Source organism: Podarcis tiliguerta (genome assembly GCF_965153285.1).
Source record: "Podarcis tiliguerta genome assembly, chromosome: 12".
In the NCBI taxonomy this organism is placed as follows: Eukaryota; Metazoa; Chordata; class Lepidosauria; order Squamata; family Lacertidae; genus Podarcis; species Podarcis tiliguerta.
In genome coordinates, this window is record NC_139545.1 from 26,066,578 (window position 1) to 26,087,014 (window position 20,437).

The window sequence follows — 20,437 nt, forward strand, 5'->3', positions numbered from 1 at the left end:
CTTTTTCATTGCTAACACATATAAGACTATGCTGTGGGTTACAAACTTGTCTCGATTGCTTGGCAGCCTTCTAATTTGGAAATCATTTGATAGACCTTATAAGGAATTCTGGACTGGATGAAGAAATCTGTTCCAAGGTGAAATTGTCTTCAGTCTGCTCTGATCCACATAGGCAATGGCAGTCATGAGCTGGCCTATTAAAGAATTTACCAGCCAGGTATTCATAATCTGAAATCAGCTGAGAAACCGGGAGGAAAGTTAATTATTGCAGACAAATAACCTTTTTATAGTAGGGTTTAATTTTAATATACCAGACTGAGGACTTGGAATTGTTCATCTATATTCAGTGTTTGTTTTCAGCAGAGAAAGCTGGGCAGAATGTTGTAGTAGCTTGATGTTGACTTAATCAGGTTCCTCTGTACAATGGTACCTCAGGTTACATACGCTTCAGGTTACACACTCCGTTAACCCAGAAATAGTGCTTCAGGTTAAGAACTTTGCTTCAGGATAAGAACAGAAATCGGGCTTCAGCCGCGCGGTGGCAGCAGGAGGCCCCATTAGCTAAAGTGGTGCTTCAGGTTAAGAATAGTTTCAAATTAAGAACAGACCTCTGGAACGAATTAAGTACTTAACCCGAGGTACCACTGTAATGCCATCACAGGATACAAGCATTCAGAAAAGCTCTAGCAACTAACCGTTCAAATATGTGTCAGAGGAGTATAAAAGCACCTGAACATTCTTGCATACACAATTTAAGATGTGTGTGTATAAAAAGAAACATGAAAAGCAGCCTTCTGGAAAATGCTACTTCTGAAACTCTTTATTCTTCCTCTGAAAAAAATGCCTGAGCATGCATAGACTATTGCCGGAAATACCATCTGTTTAGCAACTTAGTTATATCTCTGTCCTCATTGGCTTCCTTGACATTCCACTCAGCACTTCTTTGTCTTCTGGATGACTTAATCTGGTGCCGAAGGGTGAGTTTATAATGACAATGTGTAGGATTTTTACTTGTTGTGAGCACGCCAGCTGTGCTGGTGTAATATATTGATGGCAAGCGCCAAACATTTTGCAGCCTTGTGGAGAGAGGGAGGGAAAGCTGTTGTTATAATGCAACTCATGTACCCGACAATCTTAGCAGGTGTCACTATGGTAGGGGAAGTGTGGCTTCGTTAGATTGCGGTCAATAGCTACAGCTGCAAGATAATGGAGAGGCAAAGCTGAAAAGAGCCACACAAAAAATGCCATGGAACTGAAATCTTATTTTTTTTAAACAGTAAATATTTAAAGTTATGATGAGGCCTTCCTCATGGTCCTGCAATTATCCAGTGGCTGATATTTTTGCCACCGTCATAAAGGTGTACAGGTGACATACTTCGATGTATGAATAATTCCATGAGCAAGAAATGCAGGTGGCCACTGTGGTCTAAACCACTGAGCCTCTGGGGTTTGCCAATCAGAAGGTTGAAAGTTGGAATCCATGCAACAGGGTGAGCTCCCATGGCTCTGACCCAGCTTCTGCCAACCTAGCAGTTTGAGAGCATACCAGTGCAAGTAGATAAATAGGTACCGCTGTGGCAGGAAGGTAAACAGCGTTTCCGTGCACTCTGGCTTCCATCACGGTGCTCTGTTGCACCAGAAGTGGTTTAGTCATGCTAGCCACATGACCCAGAAAGCTGTGTGTGGACAAATGAAGCTCCCATGGCCTGAATCGAGATGAGTGCAGCAACCCCATAGTCTCCTTTGACTGGACTTAGCCATCCAGGGGTCATTTATATTACCTTTTTGTTGTTGTTTAGTCATTTAGTTGTGTCCGACTCTTTGTGACCCCATGGACCAGAGCATGCCAGGCACTTCTGTCTTCCACTGCCTCCCTCAGTTTGGTCAAACTCATGCTGGTAGCTTACCTTTATATTACCTTTACCTTTACCTAATTCTCTGAGCAAAAAATAAATAAATCGGAGAAATTCAGAACTCCGTTATTCTAAAGATTTTAGTTTTATTCTGTGCACTCTGCAATTGGCACATGGATGGAATTGTAGTCTTGTGAAGCTGGCCTTGATTGCAATAGGCCACAAGGCAGTGGGACCAGGGATGTTATTAGGGGGTGAACTCTGGGTCTTTTGCACTGGGCACCTGCCTTTTCCTGCTTTGTTATAGTGGTACCTCGGGTTACAAACACCTTGGGTTACAAACACTTCAGGTTACAGACTCCGCTAACCCGGAAGTAGTACATTGGGTTAAGAACTTTACCTCAGGTGAGAACAGAAATAGCGCACCAGCGGTGCGGTGGCAGCAGGAGGCCCCATTAGCTAAAGTGGTACCTCAGATTAAGAATGGTTTCAGGTTAAGAACGGACCTCCGGAACGAATTAAGTACGTAACCAGATGTACCACCATATTTTATTAACTTTGCTTACAAGGTGGCACAGGCCACTGCAAAGCACTGGTGCTGGTGAGACCCAAGCTATTGCCTAGAGGCAAATGTATGGCACAAGCCAGTGCCCCAAGCCATTTAAAGAAGAGACAACTGCTTAGGTGGGCATGGTCCAGAAATGTGGCTCATACAGTTCTTAAAATAAAAAAGAGAGTGAATATTTATTACAAGTAATTAGTAGTTTTATAGGTAGGATTTACACCATACTTGTAAAGCACCCAGTTACCCCCAAATAATCTTGGGAAGTGTAGTTGACCTCCACAGAGCTACAATTCCCAGCACCCTTAACTATATGAGCTGCTGATATCAGCATGGGCAGCTGACCTGTCAGCAATCACGTACTTGGGTGGCGTTGACTGAGGTGCCTCCTGCCTCAACCATCACTTCCTAATAGTTTATGATAAGTACGGGAATCTTCCTCCACACAATTGCTTTTCAGTAGCAGCCAGAAGTTACTACACATGCTGCCTCTCTCTCCAAGCAAATGAAAAAGGCAGACTGCTGGGGACAACATATCCTGCCAGCACTGAGTAAGGATCCCTTGCTTCCAGCATGGCCCAGCTTCTACTACCATGTTCCATAACTGGAGGCATTTCTGAAAATGGACACACACAGAGAAAGAGAGCTTATATGCAGGAATTATGAACCTCTACACGGCTGGCTCCTCAGCCACCTACTGAATTTGGCTGAAGCAGCAGTATCTCTGGTGGCAGCAAAAATAATAAAACAGACCTGCATGCAAGTCACATGTAGCAACCGTACTAGGGAAATTTGGGGTAGCAATGGCTACAACTACATCTTGTTTGAAGGCCTCTGTGAAGTTGGGGGGGGGGGAGAGAATCTACAGAGTCTGTAGCTTCCACCTTCTACCCCGATAAACTCTATACAGTGGTACCTCGGGTTAAGTTCTTAATTCGTTCTGGAGGTCCGTATTTAACCTGAATCTGTCCTTAACCTGAAGCATCACTTTAGCTAATGGGGCCTCCTGCTGCCGCCGGAGCACGATTTTTGTTCTCATCCTGAAGCAAAGTTCTTAACCTGAAGCACTATTTCTGGGTTAGTGGGGTCTGTAACCTGAAGTGTATGTAACCTGAAGCGTATGTAACCTGAGGTACCACTGTAATACGCATTTCCGGAGCATTTGACCACTCGATTGTCCTTCATTTGCTCCCTTCATTTGGTCCCTGCCTGCCTGAGAGTGCTCTTCCTTGCAGTTGTTTCTCCCTCACTGACAAGTTGCTCAGTTTGGCTATTTCCAGCAGCCTGCTCCCTGTCCGCTCCAGTGAGAACACACTGGTATTTTCGACAGGGCTCATGGCTCATTTCTTGCATTCCTCCCCTCACTGACAAGTTGCTCAGCTCTCTCAGCTGAACTGAACTGAACTTTTATCCAGCTTTGAGATATGTTGGTGTGTGTGTGCATGTGTGGGGGAACTAATCATTTGCAAACAACTGGGGGTGCTCCTTAAAACCAGGTGAATTAATACATTAATCTTTAAATATTTATGTAGAGTTGCCATATTTCAAAAAGTAAAATTGCTGACACTCGCAAAGAAAAACACCTAAATTGTTGAGCTTTTTTGGGGGGAAATTTCCCCACAAAATAGTTATTTTAAGCTTTTGGAACTGTTTCCACTGCTTTTTGTGGGTTTCCCCTGACATTTTGCAAAATTCTCTCCTGGCGCCATTTTTACACCCAAAAACCAGGACATGTCTGGATTTTTCCTGACGTATGGCAAGCCTGTCTTTGTGAATGAATCATTTAAAAACAGGCACTAAAAGGTACAGGTGGTGACCATTTTGCACAGGGGTTCTGTTCCCAGCCCCTGTGCACATTGCTGGAGCACATATAAGCACGCCCCACCCCATTTCACACCCATACTGCCGCCTTCTGGGCCCAAAAGTACCTGAATGTCGGTGATCGTGCATCAATTGGATGTGCCTAAAATGGTCACCCCCTATTCACAAGCGCTGCTTTGGAAAACAAACATGAGTATTACAGCCAGTAATCTTGGCATCTGAAAGCATCCTCAAGATTGATTTGCAACAATGACTTGAGATATTTGGGCCTCACCATTTCAGAGATCTTCTCTTTCCTGATCCCTGAACTTATCTGTACAGTGTGCTTTGCTGGTTTGGCTGACCATCACATCCAATATTGTAGTGTGGAGTGGGAAGAAATGCTTACTGATTCTCCTCACAGCAGCTCGCTCTTCTGCAAGTCACAGCCCACCCTCAGAAACTCCTGCTGATCTGCTCGCTTGGCCAGATGCTCTTGCCAAACACCCACCTGGCCCAGCTGTGTCTTTCAGCAGCACTTGTCGACTGCCAAAGCAGCTTTTAATCTTTCACTTTTCAATGAGTGCTAAAGTAGTAGTTTTTAATTATTCTTTCTTATTCTAGCTACTTAAAACAGCAGTAAAAGGAAACAAAGTTATTTGTACAGCTCAGCTGACAAGAGATTGCTGGCTTGATTCTGAAGTGTGTGGCAGCACTATTATGTTATCAACTGGGTGGACCAGCAAAAACCACCCTCAAGGCATCTAGATTCCAGTGGCTGTGGCTTCTAGGGAGCTGTTTTCATTTTTCTAGGTTGCCACTCCTCTAGGGTTTGAGTATTCATTGAGGGAGGGGAAAAACTCAGAACCATCAAATCTTTTTGTAATCATACAAGTAGCAGATGCGGAGCCAGAATGCAGCCTTTCATTTTGCCACTTTTTATGCCCTACAAATTCCATTCCTTTCATAATGGATGCCTGCCACTTTGCTGTTATTTAAAAAGTAAATAGCCTTCCTGCAGGAAATATAAATAGGAACTGACTTGACTGTAAAACGTACCTCCAGTTGGCGCAGAAAGCATGAAAGAACCTATTGAGAGGAAAAGAAAGCTTCAGCTCAACTATATTGAACCCTCCAGAATGTAAGAGTAGCTGCTTTTGACATTGCAACCCTGGAAAGCTAGAAGTTCTACCACAATTATGGCATATGCTGTCCCTCTTTTATGGTCACTAGTAAATCCATGTCCCCGATTTTGTCCCTATTTTGTAGAATCTGTGTTAAATTTTTGTTAGTGAGAGTTGCTAACATTGTCATTCATCAGGGTGTATTGGCTCCCTTCACAGAGCCTTTGGAAGTTTAGCCTGCAATTCCATGCATGCAAAGATCTCATTGAACTCAGTGGGAGTTACTTCTGAGAAAACCTGTATAGGATTGTGCTGCTATATTTTTGAATGAGTGCATGTTGCATTTGTGCATATTTTGGTTGGCACATGAACACCAAGACATAGAGATTTTTCTTTTTTGAAGTTTTTTGTTCTGGGGAAAACAAACCATGTACCCAGATGTAACACTAAAGCAAACCAAGACTCAGCTCCCAGCAGCTCAGGAGGAGGGAGAGGGGAAAGAGCAATGCACATGCAATTTTAGTCCCATGCCTAAAGATGACATGAACCCATATATTGTTAGAGAAAAGCAAATACTTTTCCTTCTCTTGAGTTTGCATTTGATACACTTGTTACTTTAAACCACATTAGGGCACTCTTTGTCTAGTGATCTAGCCACCTTCTGTTTGTAGCTTCTCTGCCTAAGTTAACTTCATCCATAAATGCTGAGCCATTTTGTTTTATTGCTCTTTCTCAACTTGAGACAATTTTTTTCCACTCTCTCATCTCCATTCATCCTACAAATAGTTCATGCATGAATAAGGCCTTTGAACTCCAGAAATTGTAAGTGATTTTCTCACAAGTGCCACCACCCACCCAGCTGCTCCCAGGAAGCTCTTCAGTGCCTCCTGAAATCTGACACTGGCTCTGTCTGACTCTAGCATGAGCTACAAAAGTAGTAAAAAAGAGAGCAAGCTGCTGCTACTTTAGTCTACTGGGTAAAGATAATATCTGTGAAAATTCCTTTATGTAAAAACAAAAGCAAAAAAAAAAACACAAAAAAAACCACAGTTCCTTAAAGTAGAAAACAAGCACAGCAGGGAGCAAGTCTGGGCTAGAACCTTCTTCCTGATGTACTACTAATTCTTTTTTAGCTTACAGGGGAGTTTACATGGAGGAATGTTTTTTAAAAAGTGATCTCCCATCAGTAGTCTGAAGCAGTACCATCCACTCTGCTACCTCAGGATTCTATTTTCCCTACATGTAGACAAGCTTTCAAAAAAGAGCCCCTTGGACATACAACTGTAAGGTTTTCTGCATGATTGGAACCCCTGTTGTTTGGGCATTTTAGTCACATGGAGCGAGGTCTATGTACCCTGTGTGCAGTTATACACATAGGTTCTCTTTTCAGACCTTATTAAAATGTGTAGAGAAGGTTATGTGCAACACCATTCTCCCCGTGCATTCACGTAGCATCTATTTCTCTGTAAAATAGGGGCAGCAGTTTTAAGAAAGGGTGTTGGCAGGGACTAAGCTTGGTCTATAGCAGAAAATACCCTTGCACATTCTTATTTTATTCTAAGTAGTTACTGACTACCCCACTTCCTTGGTATTTGCCATTTATTCTTGAAAAGTGCAAGTGTTTTTAGATATATGAGAAGGGTCATTCTGATCAGAGTTATTCATAACAGTAGCTATGAATTTATCATTTGTATGCATTCTGTATGCCAACTCAAAACGTTGTTGCTGTCAGTCCCTTTAGCCACACACGCATGCACACACACTTCAGTATATTAGCAAATATTGCCTCAAACAGGTGCACACTAATTATTTATCTATGTATAGCAGCCCTCCATTTCCCCTCCCCCAGATACACAGCCCAGGCGAACTCGCATCTCCTTTTCATCCTGATAAAGAAAGGGTGTTCTATTCATAGGAAAATAGTTGGGTCGGGCTCTCTGGGGCTTTTTGTTTGTGCTCCACGGGGTGCCTAATAGCGCTGCAGGGGTAGGAATCCAGTCACGCAAGCAACCTACAGTATACACTGCCAACCAAAAAAAGTGTTAATTAAAGGGTGTCAAATTCAAGGAGAGCCAGAAGTGGCTTGGGGAAGGGGTGAGGGGGCACATTTTCCATAGAGAAGAGCATATAGAAGAGGTGTCTTCAGACAATCTTTTCCTTCCTTTCTTTCATTTTTGTGAATTGTTCCATAACTGGATACAAGGCAGCCTTGCAGTTATGGCAGACATTCAGCTAGCCCTCTTTATTGTTTAAAATCAATAAATATAATTAAACTTACACAGTACACTCCCCACTGTTGTTGACAGTAGTTGTTTTATCTGAATAAAGAATGCTTTCCAGGATTTTGTAGGAAGTGCTGCATATTTATGCAAAAGTTGTCTATTAAATCTCTTGCATAGCATTTGGTACACAAAAGCTTTAGTTTCCACTTTGTATTTCAAAGCACTGTGCAATTTACTATAAAAGGTATGAAAGCAAATAAAAGTGTCTGAATGTTCACGCCGCATAAATCAGACTTGTACATAAACTGTTGTGAGTGAAGGTTCCCCCTTGAAAACAAGTTAAACTCTACACATTTATTATTTCTTGTACTAAAATTGCTGGGGTTAATTTACTTCTCGGTGGAAAAGGTAAAATAATACTACAATCATTCATAAGTCAACATTATATTGCCTGCATATAAAATGTTTAATATATATTGTCATAGACAGAAACTGAGGGCTTACAATAACATACTGAAGTTAATTAAACTGCTGGGACAGCATTAATGTGAAAATTGTCACACCCTGAAGTCAGTTTTGTCCCACACCTGATTTCCCCCCACCCACCGTGTAATATAATGCATACATTCGCCTCTGTTCCTGTCTTTTGACAGTTGATTGATAAAAGTATTTGGGAATGAAATCAGTATAGACTAACTCCTTAAATTTAAGCTGAATGGTGTGATATTTGAATCATACATTCATCCTTTTAGTCTGAGGTAACAAGGTGCTATGACTTATCGTATTTTTTGCTCTATAAGACTCACTTTTTCCCTCCTAAAAAGTAAGGGGAAATGTGTGCGCGTCTTATGGAGCGAATGCCGGCTGCACAGCTATCACAGAAGCCAGAACAGCAAGAGGGATTGCTGTTTTCACTGTGCAGCGATCCCTCTTGCTGTTCTGGCTTCCGAGATTCAGAATATTTTTTTTTCTTGTTTTCCTCCTCCAAAAACTAGGTGCGTCTTGTGGTCTGGTGCATCTTATAGAGTGAAAAATATGGTACTTAAGTCTCTGCATGTGCAAATGAGATTGCTCACCTCATCTGCTAAAAGCGTGTCTCTATTTCATCACAGATGGATCATGAATGAAAATAATTGAGAAGATGGCATTATTCTATGTTACTCTTCAAGTTAGTAGTACACATGAAAAGGTAGCAGTCCCTCAAAGGTTAGGTACCACCTAAGTGGTACATAGGGTTGATAAGCAGCCATAATAAATGGACACAACTTTTTACTTCTAGGTCAGTTGCCTTTTTGTGTGAAGGAAGCCAGAGACAAAAGTGTGCAGAACAACTGCAGCTCTTATTTGTGCAGCAGGTTAAATTCCTGCCATGCAAAAGTCAAAGGTTTGTACCCATGCACACCTCCATAGAGGGCCATAGCTATGGGGTGACAAGGTGGGCCCTCACTGGAGTTGCAGGCTATTGCCCCCCCCCGCAAAATCAGATAAAAAATATGTCCGTAAATATAAATATTGATTGTTGTCTCATAAGAAATGGTTTTAAATAGAGGGTGAATTGAATCAATGGAAGGAAGGGGGTTGGAGGAGAGGCAGAAAGAAGAGCTAATTTGTCTGTGGCTAAGGGGAGCAATCCGGACTGTTCTGCCAGGGGCACAAGATCACCTAACTATGGTTCTGCCTCCATACAGGCAAGCAAGAAGCATTATGAAAGTCCAAGGACATATTACAGCCCAGCAAAAGCACTCTAAGAGGGTCAGAGGTGCCAACTTGAATAAAATATTGGGGGGCCCTGCCCTGCATAATCGATCATATGACGGGGTGTACCCACACCATTTGAATGGCAATACCCACCAACTTTGGGGGCTCCCGACACCCGCAAATATTTAATTCGTAACCCCAAAGGGACTTCAGCACCTTTGTGATCTGAGGAGAATCCTAATGACTGGATAAAGAGGCCTGGAATGAATGGACATGACTGACTTAAGTCCATTCATTCCAGTGGGTCTCCTCTGAGTTGGACACAACCCTCAGTTATGAGGGAAATGGATTCTCTACACCTGTTGAGATGAATCTTCTGCTTGTTGTATGCTTCAGAGTTGAACTCTTTGTGACAAACTATGGGTGGCTTTAAATATATATATATATGAAGGATATAATTATCATATAGTTGTTTATCTATATGCTACAGGGCTGTGTATTTTTGTATAACTGTTATCTGAGTGATTACAAACTGGCAAATGGTTTGAGGTAATTTAGAATCTTTTGTTTGATAGGCAAGGAATTGGCGGGAACTTCCTTTGGGAATGTTGAGGAGAAACAGGTGATGGCAGTTAGAAGTGAGAGGAGAGCACTGACGGATGTTATGAGGGAGGGCAGTGTGGGGAGAGATTGATGGCTGGGCATTTAGATGGAAATGGTTATTATATTTAAACAAAAGGATGTCACAACTCAAGTGCATATAGAAAGGACTATCATGACAGTGCAACAAGCCCTGCTGCACTAAATAGTTTGAGATAAAGGGAAAAGATGTACTTGAATTAGCTGCTGGAATCCCAAAGCTTCGACAGATTTTTGGATGTTTTCTATTCTTATTTGTTTTTCTTATCTGATTTTTTAAAAAGAAATAAGTTTGAATATCACAGCCCAAAATCACCTGACATCTAAACAATTAATAAAGAAGATGTGAAGCAGATCTCCCTGTGGAAAAAGTTCTCTTCATGGATTTATCTACAGTAGGTAGTTGTTAAACTTAACAGATCAATAGTTTCAAAAGATGTAAAAAGGAAGAAGTGCTTAATACCACATATAAGAATAATAGGGAATAGGTAAAATAAGGGTTTAAGAAGCTCTGTATTTGGGAAGGTTAAAAGACCTGGTGCACAATCAGGTACCATATGTCAAGCAGCAGAAATATGCCCCCCACCTCCAAGTAACAGTAGGGTAAATTATTTACTTAAATACTGCCATTTTGGGGGTATGTTTTTCCTAGTGGACCAACATACATGTTTTGTGCTCTGCAAAATATGAAAAATAACCAGTTGCCATCTATAAAAATTGTGTGAAAATCTGCAAAATATCTACAAAATGAACAACAGTATGATGCCAAGATTGTGTTTGGTTCAAAATAATGATGCAGCTGTTTACAGGAGCCATAGAATAAATCTGCCAAGTACTGAACATTGTACCCCAATGATGTACTGTATACAGCAACAGAAAACCCAGATATACTTGCACCAAACACAGACAAGCAATAGTGTATTTACAGAACTAATGAATTGGTTCCACCGCAAAGTGCCCCTAAATAAATTCTCATTTGAACTCATTTTGGGCTAACTTCTGATTAGGTATGTTCTGTAAGACACCTATCACTATATCAAAAGAGAAAGAGGAAAATCTGCTAGAGTAATATTTCATTTCATGGGAGATGTGATGATACTTAGAACTAGAGTATTTGATGAATGGGTGCATGGAGGAAAGCATTCTGAAAACAGGCAAAAACTGAACCTAGTGGAAGCTGCTGCAATTTTCAGCCAAGTTCTAGTAAGGTTTGTTTGCTCCACATTTCTGCGACATCATTTTATTGTTTGCAGCAGCAAATGTTATAAGAAATCTTTAGCAAAGAGTTGTCAGTACCTCACCAAACTACATCTGCCCAATCCTTTGGGGGAAGACTTGAAGTGATATAATAAAACCAGTATATATTGGTAGTGTATACACATCATTTAATAATGTAGATACAGCCACATCATTTGTGGAAATATCTGGAATCTTGGATCTAAACCAATTCTTAGATCTTAATGGCTGGGCTTGATAGACTCATAAGACTGGAACGGACTGCAGGTTTGTAGTCCAACCTGCCCCCACAAAAGCTGGATCAGGGCACACATTATGATTTTCTCACACTGCAACAAGCATCCCTGACCAAAAAAGGTTACCAAGTCCACATTATGAACCAATGAACACAGACAGCTCTCTCCCTACAATAGTTAATGTCATGTAAAGCAGCATTCACGTCATAACTTTTGTTCATTTATTGTTTCAAATTTGTTGCTCTTAGAAGTATTTAACCCTGAAGTCATTTAATGGTTTTCTATACTGTAACACATTGAATTTGGCCTGGTAGCTCACAACCAGTGCACCGCCCTGGGAATAGAGGTGATGTGGTCTCATTTTGCCTGATCATTCTCAGGAAGGCACTGCGTAAAAATTCACCACCTGGAATAGGGTAGTGTAGGCAAAACCAGATCAAAAAATGGGATAACTGAAAGTGTGAAGGTGAACATTTGGACATTTCAGCCAAATGTCCCAAATATAGGACATTTTGTTCCAATTGATCCCTGTAACAATATTCTAATTTCAGTTATGACTGGTAAATTTTGTGCAAAGCAGTCTGATGTTGACAAACATAACTAACAAATATATTGTCACTTTAAAAATCTCCATAAGAAAATATTAAATGCTTCCAATCCATATAAAATACTGTAGAATTATGGCCAGCTTTTAGATTTTTCCATGCGCTTATTTCTCCTGCTTTTTAAAAATGGTGTCACGCTTTGCATATAGTAAATATTTTTGGTTTTAGATTATATTAAACATGCATCTTTGAAAATTTGGTTGAAACAAGTGTTCCCTTTTCTCCTTGCTCAATCCATGATAAGTGCTTTATGTTTGGGGTTTGCTAATGCAACAGTCATTTCTGAGAGCTATCCAAACAGAAACCACATCAATAAGATACTAAACCCTTAATTACAGTAATGTATGTACTGAGGATTCCTCCTCCTTCTCCCCTGCATCCCTATTTTGCTTCCACCCCAAACCTTTCTTCATTCCCTTGGGCACAGACTCCTAACTGCAGCATCTCAAACCCATCACAGCGCGTGCACTTAAAACGGCTGCAGGAAATTTGTTTTACAAGGCTGGTTTTAACTGAACTACCTGCTGTGCACCACATTGCTACTGTTTGGGAAATGAATGATGGGAAAAGCAAGTCTGTGATTTCATTTGTTCAGACCGATTAGTCACACGTTGCATACGGTATCATTTGCTTGTCACTTAATGACTGACCAGCCTGCCTGAATCATTAGTGCTGTAGCGCAATGAAAGGAAGACATAAGCATAATGAGGAACTGAAGGAAAGTGGAGTGCTGTTTTACCTAAAAGAAATGGTGCGCAGAAATCCAGCACAGCTGCAGGTGTTCCAATGACAATGTGGGAAGCAGTTAGCTTCCAATTTAGCAGAAAATTAAGAGCGAAAAAACTGTTATTTGTGAGAGAAGATACTCATGGCAAGCAATCATCCATGCTCTATATCCACAAGATGAGCATTCAGCTGTCTTTGTCGTGACTTAAAACAATTGGTATCTTGGGCAGCATTCAACACCAGATTGGTGCTTATTATCTGCAGTTTATTCTTTCTTGGGATATTTTGTTTTTCTCTCTCCCCCCCCCAACCATTTTATGGTTAATTTGCTTGCATGAATGTAAAACCATTTAAACTGAAAAATCTGGATTGTGGTTTATCATTGTGCTCTGAGCTGTGTGATGCAACATAATTGCCAATTTTCAGATTCATAATTCATTTTGATTCATGCAGCTTCATGCAAACCACACTTTTCAAACTACTAACAAGCTAGATTAGAGCCTGCAGATTCCTTTGGTCAAATAACACACGTTACAGAGCTGCGCTTTGTAAAGTCAAATTATAAATGTTGTTGACAAGACAAGTAACTTCACTTCCCAATCAAAACATCTTGGTTCTGGGAATCTAGGGAATAGATTCTGTATGTATAGTCTTAACAAACACACATAGTCAAGATGATTTGGGGGTATGAGTTCAGTTTCCAACAAATTTTCCTGTGTAATAATGGGCATGTTGCATTTGAAGGACAGAGGAATTGCATCCATGTCTGAAGTGTCATAAAGATGTGAAGTTTTAGGTCAGTTTCAAAAACTACTGCTGTTGTAGGCATCTATTATAGAGATTTAACTCAGTTGTTTCATTTAGCTTGTGCACATTCTCCAAAGTGAATAAAAGTGCTCAAAAGGAACCACAAAATAGATTATCTGGGAGAGGAAAGATGTTCATGCTTTTGTAACTGATTTCAACTTCTGAAAATGGTCTTCCAAATAAAATAACTTCCACATAGCTTCTTAAGATAGGACTATAGAAATGATTTTAGAGGGTCTTAAAGGGAGGGTTCAAGAAATTGATCTTTCATGTTCAGAGGCAAAACCTGGGGAAGGCATCTGACCAGTGTGGATCAATGAAGTTTCCTTTGCTTAACTCCGCCTAAAGATTTGTGATATTGGTGGCAGAAAGTTGGCGAATAGAGAATGCTTGAATTGGTATAAAACGGTTTTGTGACTTGTGAGACAGATGGCAAGTGATGCCTGTGCTGAGGGAGAGCAATATAACAGACTTAGTTATAGAATAGGTTGTACAATACAAAAAAACATAGGAGCCAACTCCTAGGGGTTGTGGGGGCTTCGGCCCCCACAATAAAACATTTGCAGGGGCCGGGCCCCCACAAAGTTCATGAGGATTGCCATTCAAATGGTGTGTGTGCGCACTGTGTCATGTGATCGATTATGTGAGGCGGGAGTTACCTGGGCCCCTGCAATATTTCATTCAAGTTGGCAACCCTGCAAAGAAAACATTCCCCATGGGCACATTTTTGAAATTGTGTTATATGCTCTGAAATATTCCATTAAGTATTACCACTGAGCCATTTTAATCTGGTCCTCCTTTCTGTACAGTTGTGAATCCTGCAACCTACTTTCATAGCATTTTTTGGAACTCTCTTCTGTTCTTAGTAGGGCTGCTATAGGTCTGGAATTTCCTGGACATTACTGGGATTTCAAAGGAGGACTGACGTCCAGGGGGATTTCCAAAAGGTGGTGTGCTTTGTCCTGGATCTTAGGCAAGTCAATCAAAAAATTGCATTTGTAAAAACAACTTTTGGGGTGTCCTGATTTTTTTACTTTTTGAAATTCAGCAACCCTAGTACTTAATATAGGAACGCAGGTGGCGCTGTGGGTAAAACCTCAGCGCCTAGGACTTGCCGATCATCAGGTCGGCGGTTCGAATCCCCGCGGTGGGGTGCACTCCCGTTGCTCGGTCCCAGCGCCTGCCAACCTAGCAGTTCGAAAGCACTCCCGGGTGCAAGTAGATAAATAGGGACCGCTTACTAGCGGGAAGGTAAACGCTGTTTCCGTGTGCTGCGCTGGCTTGCCAGATGCAGCTTGTCACGCTGGCCACGTGACCCGGAAGTGTCTTCGGACAGCGCTGGCCCCCGGCCTCTTAAGCGAGATGGGCGCGCAACCCCAGAGTCGGACACGACTGGCCCGTACGGGCAGGGGTACCTTTACCTTTAGTACTTAATATTGCGCATTAGTTTCAGGTTTCCAAAGCACCCTTATTGTTTTCTCTGCTCTTTATGAATTCATTTTCTCCCATTGGCTATCTTAGAGCTTGGTGGCTTTTTAAAAGTGCCTTCCTACTTCTTTATATATATTTTCTGGGACTTCTGCAAAGTATATACCTCTGCAAATCTTTGAAAAACCTCCAGGTAGATTTGCTAGATGTCTTCAGTCCTCCAAATCCAGAGTACAATTGCTGCCACATATACATTAATGACTGAATAAATGGCTCAACCCCAGAATTGTCTCTCATCAATGTCCCCAATTTCCCAGAGTCAGTGAAGTCTCCCTCTAGTGGCCAGTAACCTGTTGACTTTTTTTCCTAAATGCTTCTGTGCTCTTTTCTGCTTTCAGTTTGGGCTGAGGAAAAAAATGCTGGATCAGCAATGTTACATTCCCCCTGGGAGCACCCTCTAGTGGTGATGTGCAGCCATGGTTGAGAAATAAACGTTTTCATTTGTTTCCACCACCGTGATCTATTTTCTTTTTAAAAATATTTTAAATGAAGTTTCACTTGAACATTTATTGTTTCTTTATCAATAACATTTGTATGCTGCCCCGTAACAGTGACTTACAGTAAATATAAAAATATATATGAAAATTCATTAAAACACTGCACAAATATGGGATATAAAATCAACTGTAGTAAATCTGAAGGCTGGGAGTAAAGCTACAAGAAAACATGAAGAAACAATTGGTTCCAAATAGTGTGTGTGTATATATATGTGTGTGTGTGTGTGTGTGTATAACTGACAATCAAGAATATTGAACAGAGTTTAGGTTTTGGAGTTCATTCCCGTTTTCCTAGATAGGAAGGATTGTTGTTTAGTCATTTAGTCGTGTCCGACTCTTCGTGACCCCATGGAAGGATATTGGAAGTAAAAAATAACATTTATCCCCAAATCTTGTTTCTGTATATAAATATCCCATGACAGGAATGGAGGCTGGTCTGTTTTGGTGAAAGGGTCACTGCCCCAGCAACTTCAGTCTGCCATCAACATCTGACAGATTCTCCATCTTAGTCTCAGTGCTACCCTTTATAGCAGCAGAGAGAAAGATGGGAGCAAAACTCAAGAATTCATTTGGACAGGAAAACCACCTACACATTATTGCTGATTACCGTATTTTTCGCTCTATAAGACGCACCAGACCACAAGACACACCTAGTTTTTGGAGGAGGAAAACAAGAAAAAAAATATTCTGAATCTCAGAAGCCAGAACAGCAAGAGGGATTGCTGCGCAGTGAAAGCAGCAATCCCTCTTGCAGCTCTGGCTTCTGGGATAGCTGCGCAGCCTGCATTTGCTCCATAAGACGCACACACATTTCCCCTTACTTCTTAGAAGGGAAAAAGTGAGTCTTATAGAGCAAAAAATACGGTAAGTGGCTAGTTTTACTGCATTAGAAGGACTGGACGAGGCTCCTCTGATAGCTTGTTGGTTGGAGGACCTTTCATCTCTTGCAGCATATGAAAAAATCTATGTTTGCCTGCAAGTGCAAAGAGCATAACTTTTTTGAGATCTGAGATCCCTATTTTGAACTATTTGTGTGGTATACATGCCATATGGGCTCTGCCAAAGCCCTACGTCCCCCTTGCCTATCCAACCCACCCTTCACCTTTTCCTTCTTTTTAATACTTGGTTTTGACCACATGTGCCTGATTTTGAAAATGGTATTGTGAATTGACACCCTTTGCTGATATGTTTTCTTTTTCCTTCTTTGTACTGTTATGGAAAAATTAAAAACCAAGAAACTTTGCATTTTAGAAAAATAATATATGAATATTTCACTATACCATTCATGAAGTAACTGGTAAAGGACTTTTGCATTCCACCAACAATATCTGATAAATGATCTTGACCAATCATTGCTTTGCAAAATAATGATAATTACAACATCCTGAACTCGTATAATATCAGCAGTTTTGTTTATTTAGTTCTCCGCAGGACATCCATCATGTCTGTCTCTTTTTTGTTTTGCTTTACATTTTACAGTTTTCTTTTGCTCCCTGTCTGTTCTCACCAGCTGGTCAGAGAAAATATTCAGCTACACCCTATTTCCTTTTGCTTAATAGACACACTGTTCTGTTCTGCCAATTTTGTGTATAATAATTTCTTTCCCCCTGTATTCATTTCCAATACACTGGTCAGCTTTCAGCATCTACTTCATTAACCATAGACTATCAGCAGTTTATGAAGGATATTTTATTAGGTTGGAGCGGGCGGAGGGGGGGGATCCTGTTCCCTCAATCCATTTTGTATGGTATTCCTAGATTTGTGTGTTTGGTTTTACTCTCATAGTTTCAACATTTGTGCTGCTTGGTTCTGGGTTTTTATCTAGCCTTTTTTTTTGATGCGTATATGCACTCCAATCTGCCAATTAGAGAGGCATTAGGGCAAAGAAGATGATTACTGCTGCTTGCCTTCTATAACAATTTTAAATGTTAACTATATTTAGAATGAAAGAATTATATGAGAACCAAACACACATTACAAAGAAGGCACATGAGCATCACCAAACTGCATCCCTCCAGTATGTGTATTTGGGGCAGGGATGGCACGGGTGTGCGTGTGGAAACAGGAGCAGCAAAGTCGATTTAGATGTGAGAGTTGTGTCCCGCAGGTTAAGATCTCTGAAAGAAAACAGTATACGTTAATCCCGGGAGTCTAGCAATTGGGGCGCAACAAATTGTTGGGTAAGCCCCTTGTTTGAGAGTGCCTTGTTTCAATTGTGTGTGCCATACCTGGGAGGGAAAGTGCTGCAAGGATGGCTATTTCAATAGCTTGGAACAGTTTGGTGTGTTCCAACAGATCGGCAAGGCTGCTTCTTTGTTATGTCTGTTTGCCCACAACACAGATACAGCCACAAAGTTTTCAAAATTGTAAAGTTCCTGATGGAATTGACACAGGCTTGAATTACTTTTTCTTCAGTGTGGTAAATCTGAGAAAAATGTAAGTAGGTTGGGTTTCATCACTGAAATAAGTCCTCACTGATGTAATAAACAAATGCAGGTAGGAACTGTAGATGGACCACTGGCAGAGCTCTTGTGCAGATTGGTTGTGATGAGTGGCATAGTTTTTCTCTTGTATGGTTTGTCTAGGTGCTATAAGTTCCACATCAACTTCATCTGCCAATTGCACTTCTTTATTATTTTGCTAAAAGCTTCCTCACTAGTTTTCCTGTGTTGTTCCATTATCCCCAGTAACTCTTGTATATGTGTTTTCATTTTCAGTACATCTAATTTCACAGACTGCAGAGCTTGGGTGTCTGGCTCTAGCAGTCTGGCTCTGTTTATTATCACAAGACAAACAATAAAAGTTGTTGTCCGTGTTGCTTTATCCTGCTGATTGCTTGCATTGGGAGACAATGCTTATGTGATTTTCTGCAAACACACAGATACGTTTGTATTTTTTCTTTAGTCCACTATATTTCACATAGTACGGATTCTGTTCATTTTCCTCTATAGAATTTGCATGTGGCTTTTTCAGTCGCTGTTCAACTGACACCTTTTTCCTGCTTGTGACAGAAAGGAAGTTAGAAGCCTCTTCATGAGAACCACTATGTCACCCAATATGTGAGTGCTCTCTTGAAACTTAATTGAAGTCTTTGTACCTAGTACAGTGGTACCTCGGGTTACATATGCTTCAGGTTACATACGATTCAGGTTACAGACTCCACTAACCCAGAAATAGTACCTTGGGTTAAGAACTTTGCTTCAGGATGAGAACAGAAATCATGCTCTGGTGGCACAGCAGCAGTGGGAGGCCCCATTAGCTAAAGTGGTGCTTCAGGTTAAGAACAGTTTCAGGTTAAGAACGGACCTCCGGAACGAATTAAGTACTTAACCCGAGGTACCACTGTACAAGCTTTGTAATGAATGTGTCCTGTACCTCTCATACTGCTGGCTGGGAAAATAAAATGCAGTAATGACAATCAAAGGCACCATAGCACTTAGTGTCTCTTTCCCAAGTAAAGGATTTTTGCAACCCATTTCCCAAGAGCCTTGATGGACCCCTTTGGTTTCTATCCCTGGCTACTACCACCCCCATCTGCCCTTCAAAAAGCAGGGCTGTGTCCAGCAGCACTCCCAAGCTCCTCACCAGATCATAAAAAGGCACCAGAACTCCTTTGTTTATAACTGTGTTTTTAGGCCTTCCAAATCTTGTAACATTTGCAGAAGCGGCAGCATTAGATCAGAACAAGTAGCATTCATCTAAGCTGTCTACTGGCCTGGGATGGCTCTCTTGCAGAAAAGTGCAGAGAACCCAAGCCTGGCAGCCACTGTCAATAGGAGTGGTTTCAGAGGTCATTCTAAACCTCTTGTTGACTAGCTGGATATGTGTGTATCGATGCACATGAAAATAAAAAAATGCATTTAGAATTAGAGGGGGCTTGTGTTCCCTTGCCCCTCCACCCCACCGCAAACACCACTGGTTACAAGAGTACATGGATCTCTTTGACAACAAGGGCACTGGGAAGGAAACCTCTCTGTTGTGTATGTGGCGCCAATCAAGCTGGGTGCACACATAGGCCTGTCAGATAAGCAGCAGTCATAGTGGTCAACTTTGGGGCAGTAAAGGAACCAGAGGGGATAAAATCCAGGCCTTGCTCCACCTCCCAGATAAAAACAGAAGTGCATTTTATCACAGTCTAGTGATGCAAGTGTTAAATGACTAAAATGTGGCAAATATAAAGGAAGCTGCTTATGCATCATGTTAATTCCTGGTTTTCAATGAAACCTCAAATGTATTGACTTGTAAAATTTTGATGTGACAGTGAAACAAATTGAACCCACCTGCTGGGGGCAACAACCTACTGAGCTGAATGAATGAAAGCCGACCCTTTGTTCTTAACCTCTGAATTCTTTACTTTCTCCCCCCTTGCCCCCCCCCCCGCAAATCGTTTGTGATCCATTTGAATTCAAAATCAAAATAACATAAAAGAAAATATACATACACATGGTTTTAACCAGCAGCACATCTATTTAGGATCTCAAGAGTGATGACATCCTTTCCCTCTCCTAGGGCCATATTCTTCTCTCACTAGGACTGGCAAGGTTGTTTTGGTGTAAAAATGAGGGAAATTTATTGTCCCTGCTGTGGCAAAGAAAAATAAAATGGTCTCAATGAAAGAATGCTAGTGGTGAGTTAGGGGTATCCCCACAGAGTAAATTGTTTGTCAAAATCACACGATTCATTGTATTTGTCTCCAAGTTAGATCCCCCTACTGTGGGTTTATATTCTAGTGAGTCATCCTGGTGGGAGAGTGAACCTCAAAGGAAATGGTTGACTAAGTGGTTATTATATATTTTTAACTGTTCTTCATTAGGCAAAAGTGTGTTGATTTAATCTCCTTATCAAAAGCCTTCTTTTATAGCTCCCAACAACCTAAACAGAAAAAAATTGTCATGAAAGACCCAGTGCTTTTGGGGGACAGTGCTCACCAGTAAGGAGCACTTT

General features: G+C 41.1%; 1 protein-coding gene across 3 annotated transcripts in view; it reads left to right on the forward strand.

Moving 5' to 3' along the window:
* The first annotated feature begins 9,902 nt into the window (after window positions 1–9,902).
* CDCA7L (cell division cycle associated 7 like) overlaps window positions 9,903–20,437 on the forward strand; it is a 56,149-nt gene continuing 45,614 nt past the window's right edge. The window contains exons 1-2 of one of the 3 annotated variants that reach the window (XM_083405431.1): window positions 9,924–10,293; window positions 18,445–18,552. Coding sequence is in view for 1 of the 3 variants with exons in the window: in XM_083405429.1 (XP_083261555.1) it covers window positions 10,279–10,293 (15 nt within the window). In the remaining 2 variants the exon portion in view is untranslated. Of the gene's footprint in view, window positions 10,294–18,444; window positions 18,553–20,437 lie in introns of all 3 variants that reach the window. The other 2 variants (XM_083405432.1, XM_083405429.1) reach the window with 2 other exon arrangements.